Source organism: Musca domestica, unplaced genomic scaffold (assembly GCF_030504385.1).
Source record: "Musca domestica strain aabys unplaced genomic scaffold, Musca_domestica.polishedcontigs.V.1.1 76, whole genome shotgun sequence".
Classification (NCBI taxonomy): domain Eukaryota; kingdom Metazoa; phylum Arthropoda; class Insecta; order Diptera; family Muscidae; genus Musca; species Musca domestica.
In genome coordinates, this window is record NW_026712396.1 from 694128 (window position 1) to 707293 (window position 13166).

The window sequence follows — 13166 nt, forward strand, 5'->3', positions numbered from 1 at the left end:
TTTGTACGAACAGTACTAAATTTGGTATTGGGTAAAGGGATAGAGCTGGAATCCTCAAATTTGATATTGGGATATCTGTTGGTATCTGAAACTAAGATATGGAGGCAGTTTTGAAATGTGTACAATAATTGTACAAAAATTTTTAAATGATATCAAATTTGGTAGTGGGTGAAGGAATAAGAGATAAAATTCTGACATCGTTTATTGATGCCTCTCTTGGTATAGGGGATAGAGATATGGAGGATTTTTTGGAAAAGAGTGCTATAATTGTACGAAAAGTACTAAATGGAACTAATTAGGTATTGGGTGACTGAAATTCGGAATTTCCATTGGGTCCATTGTGCAATTTCCATTTTCCTATTATTCTTTTCGAATGAGGAAAAACTTGACAATTACAGGGTGAGATGAAAAAACTGCAACCAATTTCAGACTGCTGTCATTTCTAGGCCAGTCATCCGACAGCTATAAAAATTATTCCAGTGACAACTCATTTTATTGTTTACAAGCGTACAAAAGCATTTTGATGAGAATTTTCCAGAAAAAAAGTTATTCGTGGTGGAATTCAAGCGCGATAGTGCGATTTCTTTATATTTGTCTGGAAACCCACAAGTAGGTATCGTTAGAGCACTTCAGCATTTAAATGTTAATAAATCTTATGTGTCTCGAACCATCGCTCGTTACCGTGATACTGGTAGCGTAGCTCGACTTCAAGGAAGTGGGCGAAAGAAAACAGCAACATCAGCAGAAATTCTTCGAAAAGTAAAGAAGCGACTTGATCGAAACCCCTCGTCACAGTGGCCGAAAAATGGCTCTTGAGCTGAACATATCGCAATATTCCATTCGGTAAATATTAAAAAATGAACTCGGGGTAAGGCCATTGAAATTCCATAAAGTGCAAGAACTTACACCGTAACAGAAAGAATAGAAAATAGACTGAAAAGAGCTAAAGAGTTTCTTCGCTTGGCCGAAAGTGGTGAACTCCCGAATTTGGTTTTCTCCGTTTTCGATGAGAAAACATTCGTTGTCCAGCAGTTTGTAAACAAACAAAATTATCGGGTTTACTTGCCAAAGAGGTCAGTTGAAAATGTGCACCCTCGGTTGTCCACCAGAACTCAATCGCCGGCCATGGTGATGGTGTGGGCTGATATAACAGCAGATGGTCGCTCTCCACTTAAATTAATCGACCGTGGGTAGCATCAGAATAAATGCCGAATATTATCGCGAAAATATTCTGGAGGGTGTATTAGAGCCTTGGGCACTCAAACATTTTGTCCGCACACCTTGGACATTCCAACAGGACTCACCACCCAACACCCAAGAATGGTTACAAAATGAGATTCCTGGCTTCATTTCCAGCGCACAATGGCCACCAAAATCTCCGGATACCAATCCGATGCACCATTGTGTTTGGAGTATTTTTAAAAGCAAGGTTGGCACTAAAAGATACCAAAGCGCTTCGCCGGGAATGGGCCAAAAAACTGCAGAGCAACATTCGGACAGCGTGTGACGGTTTCATTGGCCGTTTGAAGGTGACGAATCGAAAAAATCTAAACTTATTCTAAAATTTGATGCTTTTTTCGACATTTTTTAAAATAAAATTAATAAAATTTAAAAAGTGTGGCGTTTGACTTTGTTGCAGTTTTTTTACCTCACCCTGTATATGAAACCTTGGAAGTCTGAAAATGTGGTACGATATATGAAGTTTTGATAAAAAAATTTCAAACTGAACAAACTTTTAAGGTGGACTTTTGGCTGTCGAAGTAGGGGGCACTGGCTAGTATACCATAAAATATATTATTTCAGGTCCTCCAAAAAAGGAACCTGAATTTCACAAAAAATATCGAAATATATTCTTTAATGTTTATACCCTACACCACATAGTGGTAAGCGTATTATGTCTTTGTGCATTTGTTTGTAACATGGAGAAGGAAGCGAGATAGACCCATAGTTACTTTTGAGGATCTCCATAGATTCACTTTCTTGAGTTGATTTATGCATGTCCGTCCGTCCGTCTTTCCGTCCATCCGTCTGTCCATGTATTCTTGTGAACAAAATGCAGTAGCATTTATTATCCTATTGAGATGAAATTTTCCAAACAAAATTTATTTAGTCCAAGGACGAACCCTATTGAAATTGGAGATAATCGGTAAAAAATAGATACATACATACAACCAAATTAGGCCTGAAAATAAGTATGCCAAATTTGATCGAAATCGGTTCAGATATAGCTATACTTCCCATATATATTGTTCATCCGATTTGTTATTTTTGTCCTCCGCAGCCGTAATATGCACTCTGTAACAATAATATTTAGGAAAGCATATCAAATACAGCTCAGAAATAAATTTGCTAAATTTTATCGAGATCGGTTCAGATTTGGATATAGCTCCCATATATAACTTCGTCCGATTTACTTTTGATTGTGCACCAAACGTCTTATATTTGCCCAAATGGGATGGAATTTGGCACATGCGACCGGATTGAGTCTAGAAGCTAGTACGCCAAATTTGATTGAAGATCGGTTCAGATATAGCTATAGCTCCCATATATATTGTTCATCCGATTTGTTGTATTTGTTACCCACAGCCGTAATATGCACAACGATATTCAGGAAATATATCAAATACAGCTCAGAAATATCTTTGCCAAATTTTATCGAGATCGGTTCCGATTGGGATATAGCTCCCATATATATCTTTATCTGATTTCAAATTAATTTTTACACCAAATGGGCAATACAAGTCCGAGTTTGAACTTTAAATTATAATTATAATCATAGCGTGTATGATTAAATTCTCTCATAAACACTTTTAAGTGTTATGTGGAGGTCTACTAAATTAACAAAGTGGTGTAGGGTATCATAAAGTCGGCCCCGCCCGACTTTAGGACTTTCTTTACTGTGTTTTTTTTATAAAAATAATATATTAAAATTATATTTTTTAATAATTTTCCAACATTCCATCCTTTTGATTTACAGCACCGGACATTCCATCCTGCTTCTTCTCTCTGCTATTTTTTTATTGCAATTTTCCATTTTCCCCCTAATAGCGTCAACATCTTGCCATTATTGTTCATTGTTTTCGATAATTTGAAGATATATTTCAAAATTTCAATTTCAATTTTCGCTTTTGATTTTCTAATAAAAAAAATTATTCTCTTTTTCTCGTTACAGTTTGAAAATTCTGCACTACACCACATTGTTTGTGATTTATTCGCTGACATTTTTCATTCTCTATCAATTATTCAAATTTGTCTTTTTCTAAAAAGGACAAGCAGCAGCAACAACAACACCGACGACAATAGCACGCCAACAAAAAAACGGAAATGTAAATGCGCGTATTTCCGGCTATACTTTGCTGTATGGGAGGTGGAGGTGGTTGGCTGTGCAGAGTAAGGATTCCATGCAGCCGTCTCCTCCCTCTGCCGCTTACTTGTAGTATCTAATAATAATAATAATAGTAGTTTGTAAGTGTGTATGTTTTCCCCGTCTGCTTTTCTTCCTGTTTTCATTATTTTATATATAAATATATTTACTCATTTTCACACCCCCTCCTTACCTCCCCCATCTTCCCTGCCACATGCACCAAAATCACGTTGCTCCTGTTTTTTTTTTGTATATTTTTCTTATTTATATGGAAATTTATTAGTCCTCTTACTTCTTCTTTGTTTCCTTCCTTCCCCCACATTTTTGTTATTTACTTCCTAGCTTCCTAACTTCCTTCCTATTTTCCTTATTGCATTGCTATTTTAGTTTTTATTATTACAAAAAAAAAGAGAAATTTCGTTTTTATTGTTTTTTATTTTCTCGTTAGTATTCTTTATAATTTTTTGTATTTTTTCCCTCCCTCCTTCTCCCTCTCCCTGTTTTCTTTGTGTAATTTTATTTTTATTATTACGATTTTTATTTTATGTTTCAATGTGAAATTTAATTTTATTAGTATTTTTTTATTATTGTTTTACTTAGTTTGTAGACGAAACAATGTAAAAAAACGAAACAAAAACAAAATTTATTTTGTTGTTTACTAATTTTTAAATTATGTCCATGTAGTTGTAATGGGTTTTTATGGTCGAATCCAAAAACGAATAAAATTTATTATTAATTAATTAAATTGAGAGATGTGTTGTTGTTGTTTAATTTTTTATTTTGTTACAGTTTCCTAAGGTTTGTTTGCAAACTGTGGCAGAATTTGTTACAATGTTATACAAATATATATTTTTTTCAGGCCTGTAATTTGATATTGAAATTGCATGGAATTGGGTTAAATAACTGACCCGTAAAAATATATTGAAATTAAAAAAATAAAAATAAAAAAAATCTGTATTAAGTTCAATTTTGTCCAGCCGCATAAAAACCTCACAAATGGCAAAATTTTTAAATCTTTAAATACAATCTAGTTTGTTTTTGTAGGGCCATGTCCAAAGTTAAATAAAAAAGGCGTTAACTCCGTCCAACCAGTATTTTAGATATCCGCCAGTATTTGGAAATCAAATTATTTGAAAATATGAGAATATTTTTAAGACATTTTTTTAATTTCGAACAATCCTAACTGTCATAACGATTGTGAAATGTTTTTGAAGCCTTAACCAGTAAAGAAAGGTTGGTACATGGTACAATGATATCAAGGTAGGGCTATGATACCATATGATTTTAATTTTTTTATTTTCTTGGCTTAATATGTCATCTTTATTTTTTTATGCATGTGTTTTCTTTTCAATAACAAAAAAATTGTTCCGAAAATATTCAAATTCGGATATTTTCAAAATGTTTATTTCAATGTATGTATCGAAAAAATCTAGAGTTTTTGTAGCTAAATAATCCTTTAGAGATATATAGTACATGATTTTGAAAATAAGTGTTGACCTTTCATTCAGTTATCGCGGTTTTCAATTATTTATTCAAAATAAATGCAACAAGTTGTTTGATTTTTTATTGTTTTGATACTAATTTTACAAGCCAAACAGGTAGACCTCTATACTTGCAATTTTTTCAAAGTTGACCTACCTTCTCTTCATTGTACCATGGGTTAGTAGAGCTTTAGTAACAAAAAATGTTTATATTGGGAATTTATGTGGAGTAGATCATATCAACTATGGACATTATTTGAATGCGTATCATGGCTTTAGCATAGTCACAATTTGGGAACTGAATCGATTTTTTAACAAATTTAACAGAGGCTTTTGTACCTCAAGTACCAAATATCATTGCTATATAGTGCGTGATATGACTTCGATAAGAATTATATTAAAAAAATATTTATTGGAAAAATATACATACCCGACCGAGTTTCACCAAATGGAAAAATTCATTTGAATATGAAAAAACCGTAAAATAGTATGAACTATATAAAAACCAGAACCTATCTGTTTTTTTTTTTTTTCTGTCATAGTCTGTAGCATCCATTACGAACGTCAAATGCGACATCTCAAACAATTTCGGTGGGTATTGTACCTAAACTCGTCAAAATACTGAATATAGGGAGGTACTGAAATATGGGGCCTATACGAAGAATGGGGCCTATACGAAGAATGGGACCTGCATAGACAATTTTCTGTCTTAGGCTGTAAATTGTATTACGAACTCTAAATGCGTAATTTGAAACAATTCCGGTGAATAATGTCGCTAAAATCATCGAAATACCGAATATTGGGAGCTACCGTTATATGGGGGCTATACGAAGACGTAGACCTGCACAGACAATTTTCTGTCATAGGTTGTAGCATCCATTACAAACTTCAAATACCAAATTTGAAACAATTCCGCTGAATAATGTCGCTAAAATCATCCAAATACCGAATATCGGGAGGTACCGTTGTATGAGGGGTATATGAAGACGTCTACATACATGGCCCATTTACGAGCTTAACCTACCTACTGAAAAAATAAACATGTGTGCAAAATTTTATCCTTCTATCTCAATTCGTTCGAAAGATAGCATGATTACAACAGACAGACAGACGGACAGACAGACAGATAGACAGATAGACAGATAGACAGATAGACAGATAGACAGACAGACAGACATCGCTAAATCGACTTAGAATTTTACGCTGATCAAGAATATATATAATTTGTTGGGTTTGACATGAGTATTTCGAGGAGTTACAAACGGAATGACAAAGTTAATATACCCTCCATAGTATGGTGGAGGGTATAAAAATAGAAACAGCATTAAGTTCGATTTTGTCCAGGCGCATAAAAACCTCACAAATGAGAAAAATTTTAAATCTTTAAATACAATTTAGTTTGTTTTTTTTTTTTTTTGGAAAATTAAAGTCATGGTCTAAAGGAGTAAAAAAGGCGGTAAGATCTTCCAGCCAGCATTTTTATATACTCCACCATTAGGAAATGGAGGTATGAGAACATTGTTTTAAAATATGTCTTGCATTCTAACTGCCACAACAATTGGGAAACGTTTGAAGCTTTCCAAATTCTGATTTTTTGAGATGCATTAACATGAAGATATTACCAAAACATGGACTTACAATTATGACTGTGTGCTTTTCAAAAAAAAAAAAAAAAAAAAAAAAAAACAATAATAACAACTAATATTTGTATCAGTGCTATTAGAGGTGAGAAAATCGACAATATCGGTCCATTCCATCAAGTACCTCCCCCACAAAGGGTCAATATTTTGAATAATTATAACTCTTATAAAATAACACAAGATAAGTTATGAAGGAGTGGCACGATATATCCCATTACCGGTCCTCTTCTTCTGGTACCTTCCCACAATGGTTCAAAATTTTAATATCCATGAAGCTCATAAAACGAGAAATTAGCATTCGTTTCTATTCAGATTTGGTACATCTCAATATTTTCATCAATACAAGATCTCTTATAAAAATGGTAGAGATCGGACCCTTCCTTCTGGTACCTCCCCCACAAAGGGTCAACATTTTAAATGAGCAAAATGATTATAAAATCCGAATATACAATTTCACACATCCCATTATTTCTACTAACAGAAGATCTGCTGTGAAAATGAATAAATCGGTGCAGTTATTCTGGTACCTCCCCTAAAGGGTAAAAATTTTAATGTCCGTGAAGATTTAATAAAGATGGTAGAGATCGAACCATTTCTTCTGTCACCTCCCCCACATAGGGTTCAAGATTCTAAAAAGAAAACGCTCAAAGAAAGCCAAATAAGCGTTCAACTCTCCTAAATTTCACACATACAAACATTTTGGCTAACTCAAGATTTGTTGGAAAGACGGCTGAAACTTTTTAATCTTTTTTTCAAATTAAATAAACATACACAACTTGCTTTAGATCAAGGCTAGGCAAAGAGTATCCCTTGGGATATATGTGTGTTCACCAATACAATTATAAAAAATAAATTGTTTTGAATTTTTTGTCAAAATGGTTTTGGGAGAATATTTAATTTTGTTCGGGCAGTCGTTGAGGAAGGTGCTGTCGGATATTTTCATGAATACACCGTAAGAAATGTTGGAGCACAAATATATCTTACTACATATTCGGAACAAATATTTCCGAATTCACATGTTAGGAATAGAAATTTATTTCATATTGTTAGACAAATTTATTGTCCTTCCAAATTAATGGACATTTTCATATCCCTTGATTTCTCTGAAATTATTATTGTTAGTCAATATTAGGGAAAATAACAAGATGTTATGTTTGTCATTCTGTTTGTAATTCATAGACATAATATTTTAGGACCCAACGCAGGATATGCGTTTCAGATCAGCATAAAATTCTACAACTATTTGCGTATGTCAGCCTGTGGTAATCGGTATTAATTTTAAAGGATCAACTAAGATTGTTAGGATGTTAAGTCCGAAATTATTATTTGTGTTTAATAATTTTTTTTAAATTTTTTTTTTTAATAAATATTATATAAAATTTTTAAAAATGTCATATATATATTTTTTTTAAATGAAACATAATTGAAAAAACTGTGCAAATATATCTCCGAATTGTCTGACCAAAATATAAATTTTTAACAACGAAGTTGTTTTTAAAACGAAAAATTTTAAGTTGAAAATTTAAAGATAACCAATTATTTCTCACTCTGTAAAGAGAGGCAAAAAACACTTGCAATATTTTGTCATTTCAAACACATACAATCACAAAAAAATTTTGAGGCTCTCTGCCTTGCCCTGATGTAAATACTTCTAATATAACACAAACATTCCATACATGTGTCGTTTTATAACAGTTAACTGTTTGATGTAGCATAATGGGTTAATACCTTGTTTATATCAAATTAAGCATAACATTTAAAGCATACCTTAAGGCGGTAGGTTAATCATATTTAACCCTCATTTATTACATTAGAGGCTTGGCTTGTTTGATATTATTATTAAAATTCTTGATGATTGTCTGTGGTTAAGATATGGAGGTGATTTTGGAAATGCTAACGAGCTGGAGTCCTCAAATTCGATATTGGTATTTGGTATTGAGATATGAAGATGGTTTTGGAATTGTGTGTTATAATTGTACGAAAAGTACACAACAGTACTAAATTTGGCCTTGATTGAACGTGCATCCATTTTACAATGGTTTTACTATTATTCTCCTCAGTTGACTTCAAAATTAAAGATTTTGAAGTCTTTTTGGTACAAAGCCTAACAATTGTCCTATTATTCTTTCTAAAAAAGGGAAAAATTGTATAATATTGAAAGCCTTGAAAGTCTAAAGATTCGATCGAAAATTATTGTTAAACTGAACAAATTGTGCATTTTAAGTGCTAAAAAGGCCCTTTGGAATGCATCTAACATTTGAAGGTGGACTTTTCGCTGACGAAGTAGCGGGGACTTGCTAGTGTTTAATAAAATATTTTTGATCTGAGTATTCTAAGCCTTTTGGGATTGCGTTCAACCTTTCTGTCCTAATATGAATACTTCTCGAATTAGCTGCTGTATAGCTAATATTACCAATGGAATTTTACAGAGATACATACAGGGTGAGACTGCAACAAAGTCAAACACCATAATTTCCACATTTTTTTTTAATTTTATTAAATGAAAGCAAAATGTATCGGAAATAACATCAAATTTTAGAATAAGTTTACATTTGTTCGAATTTGTTACGTTTGGCACGAATTATTGCCTTCAAACGTCCAATGAAACCATCACACTCTGCCCGAATGTTGCTCTGCGGTATTTTGGCCTATTCCCGGCAAATCGCTTGCTGGAGGTGATCGACACTTTGGTACTTTTTAGTGCCAACTTTACTTTCCAAAATACTCCAGACACAATAGTCCAACGGATTGGTATCCGGAGATTTTGGTGGTCATTGTGCGCTGGAAATGAAGTGAGGAACCTGATTTTGTAACCATTCTTGGGTGGCGCGTTCTGAGTGCGATGGCGCGTGCTGAGTCCTGTTGGAATGTCCACGGTCTGCGGACAAAATGTTTGTGTGCCCAAGGCTATAATACATCCTCCAGAACATTTTCGCTATAATATTCGGCATTTATTCTGACGCCACAGTCGATTAATACGAGCGGAGAGCGACGATCGGTTGTTACGACGGCCCACGCCATACCCCCATCACCATGGCCGGCGCTTGAGTTCTGGTGGCCAACCGAAGGTGCACATGTTCAGCTGACCACTTTGGCAAGTAAACACGATCGATTTTTTTTGTTCACAAACTGCTGGACAACGAATTTTTTCTCATCGGAGAAACCCAAATTCTGCAGATCGCCACTTTCGGCCAAGCGAAGCAACTCTTTAGCCCTTTTGAGTCTATTTTCTGTTATTTCTGTTGCGGTGTAAGTTCTTGCACTTTTGTGGAATTTCAATGGCTTTACCCCGAGCTCATTTTTCAATATTTGCCGAATGGAATATTGCGATATGTTCAGCTCACGAGCCATTTGTCGGCCACTGCAACGCGCGTTTCGATCAAGTCGCTTCTTTACTTTTCGAACCATTTCTGCTGATGTTGCTGTTTTCTTCCGTCCACTTTCGTTCTTGACGTCGGGCTACACTACCAGTATCACGGTAATGAGCGATGGTACGAGGCACAAAAGAGTTATTCACATTTAAATGCTGGAGTGCTCTAAGATAGCCACTTGTGGTTTTCCAGCCAAATGTAAAGAAATTGCACTATCGCGCTTGATCACGCTTTCATCACGAATAACTTTTTTTTTTTGGAAAATTCTCAACAAAATGCTTTTGTACGCTTACTCTCTGGAATAATTTTAACAGCTCTCGGACGAGTGGCTTAGAAATGACAGCAGTCTGAAGCCGGTTGCTGTTTTTTTATCTTACCTATATATATATATATATATATATATATATATATATATATATATATATATATATATATATATATATATATATATATATATATAGTAGAACCCGGATTGATCGAAAATCTCTAAGATTCTTAACAATATTTGAACCTCAAAAATCCATATAGCTCTTCTATAGCTCTTTAAAATAAGATTTAGATTCCCAAAGGTGTTATTCTTACAAAACTGGTATGCCTTCTTATTTTCAATTTATTATACCAATATAGCCAGCACTTGAGTGCCATTCCCGTATTTTCTTTTATTAGAAAGAAAATAAATCCCTTTCGGTTTATGGCAAAAAAAGGAAAAAAAGTGGTACAAGTGTCCAAAGCTATTATGTCCATTTTTACGATACTTTGGAAACGTTCAATAATTTTATGGCTTCTGTTTCTTTTTTTTTTTTGGCGATGTTACCTTTATTCTATGGCAAAATGTTGTCACTCTTAATTAATTTTCTTTGGCGTACAAACAAAACTTATGATGGTAGCCAGGAGGGCAGGCAGCCAAGCAGCTTCATTTAAATTTTATGGCAGGGGATTGAAATTGAAAAATAAAGCGCAGCACAAATGCGTAATGAGTTTTATAGATGGTTGAAAGTGAAAAACAATTTCTGGCCATGGAGAGAAAAAAGATAGCCAAAAAAAAAACGAACAACAACAATAAATATGTAACGGAAGAAAAAAGAGTGAAACCCAACCCGCCAAAAGCCTCCAGAGATGAAACTGTGGCACAACCTCATAAAATTGTTCTTCCGTTAAAATAAATAACTTTGTTTTGGGTTTCAGTTTCGGAGGTTTCGTTGTTTTTTTTATTTTTGGCCCGGCCAGGCTAATAACAAACATTCCAACGCATCGCAGGAGCGGGCGAGCAGACATCGACGTTGGGTCGACCCCCAAAACGCACTTTTGTCAGCAGCAGCAACAAAGGACCCAAGCTTGACTGACAGCCGACACAAACGCCAGCCTGCCCTTCCTGCAAACCCCCCCCCCCCTACATGCCCGACTATTAGATAGACGAAACTAAAAGCATGTAATAGTCCTTCAGGCAATGAGTAGTCTACAAACCACAACAACAATAACTTGCAAAGAGGGAGAGAGAGAGAAAAAATACAGCAGCAGCCGAACCAGTGGTATAGTTGTAAATATTGCCATGTTGTTGTTGTTGTTGTTACTCTGCTTGGTTTTTTAATAATTCCAAATCCCAAGTTAAACATTTCCTATTTACCGCAACTCAAGTCAGGGTCTAATGTTGGCAAACCAACCAGTATTTGTGTTAGTTGCTCTCTATTTCAATAACCTCTTAACCCCTCCACCCTCCCTTCCCTTTAACCGCATTCCATATGCAATCTAATGTGAGGGTGGCAGGGGTGGAGGCAGCAACTAAACTAAATGAAATTGAAAGCTGGAAAAAAGGATAAACAACATCAGCAACTAAAGTAACAGCAGCAGCTCGACAGCGGCAATATCAGCCACAGCACTAAAACCGAAAAACAAAAACAACATCATGCAGAGAAGAAAAGAAAAAAAAAAACAACAACAACGAATCCTTGCACTTTATTTATACTAACTCATGCTCATATGTAGTAAATGTGAGGACCATACTTTACCCAAAAAAAAAGCAAAATTATATAAAAAAAATGGAAGAATCGAAAAAAATCCAACATAAGGTGTGGGATATGCTGGGAAAACTAGAAAGTAAGGATAAAGGTATAGTTTAATATCACCGCAAAAGCCGCAATGATTCTTAAGGGTTAACGAGGTGGGGATGGGGAAAATAAGAAAATTTGAGCTTTCATACCCTCAGCCATATTGGAACCAAAACGTTTCCCCATGAGTAACCATGAAGCTCATATAATGCAAAATGAGCGCCCGATTTCTTTCAAAAGTGGTTCATCTTAATATTTCACACCACACCTTCTAGTACCTTCCCCTTAAGGAGTCAAAACGATAAAATGCGAATTCAAAATCCAATTCTCTTAAAATTTTACACATTTCAATATTTCTTCTAAAACGAAAATATTTCTTCGAAACGATCTCCAGAACGGGTCAAAATTCAGAATAACCCAAATTCTCATAAAATGCGAAATAAGCATCCGTTTTCGTTCTAAGCTTCACACGTTTCCAATATTTCCGATAACACAAGATCTGATGTGAAGATGGAATATATCGGTCCACTCCTTCTGAAATCTCTCCTAGAAAGGGGTGAAATTTTCAAATAATTGTAACTTATGTCTGTCAAACACACAAATATAAATGAATTACATTTTGAGTGAAAAACACGTAAAAAAGCTATAAGTTCGGCCGGGCCGAAATTTGAATACCCTCCACCATTTGGAATGAATTTTACAATTTTCAAAAAAAAAAAAAAAAAACAAAAACCTTAAAAATTCTGGTCAAATCTTAAAAATACCGAATGTAGCCGTTATATTAGGGTCTATATGACGACGTGGACCTGCACGGGCAAATTTGCCATAAGCCATAAAATTCGGTGAATAATGTAGCTAAAATCATCAAAATACCTAATATAGGGAGGTACGATTATACGGGGGCTATACCAAAACATGAACTTGCATAGGCAAATTTCTGTCATAGCCTGTAGAATCCATCACGAATTTCAAATACCAAATTTGAAACAATCCCGGTGAATAATGCCGCTAAAATAATCAAAATACTGAATATCGGGAGGACTCTTCGTTATCTGAGTGGGTTGTATATGGGGGCTATGCGAAGGCAATTTCCTGTTATAGGCTGTAGTATCCACTACGAACTTCAAATTCCAAATTTGAAGCATTTCTGGTGAATAGTATCGCTTAAATCACCAAAATACCGAATTACTATCATATGGGGGCTATACCTACATGGCCCATTCTCAATACCAAAAGCAGATATAATAAACATTTGAGTAAAATTT

At 34.6% G+C, this 13166-nt stretch overlaps 1 protein-coding gene across 1 annotated transcript in view; it reads left to right on the forward strand.

Moving 5' to 3' along the window:
- Positions 1-4109, forward strand: part of LOC131806445 (fatty acyl-CoA reductase wat) — a 205433-nt gene extending 201324 nt beyond the window's left edge. Inside the window, exon 10 of the mRNA XM_059130538.1 lies at positions 3173-4109. Within this exon, the coding sequence (XP_058986521.1) occupies positions 3173-3263 (91 nt within the window). The 3' untranslated portion in view covers positions 3264-4109. The remainder of the gene's footprint in view (positions 1-3172) is intronic.
- Positions 4110-13166: the final 9057 nt, after the last annotated feature.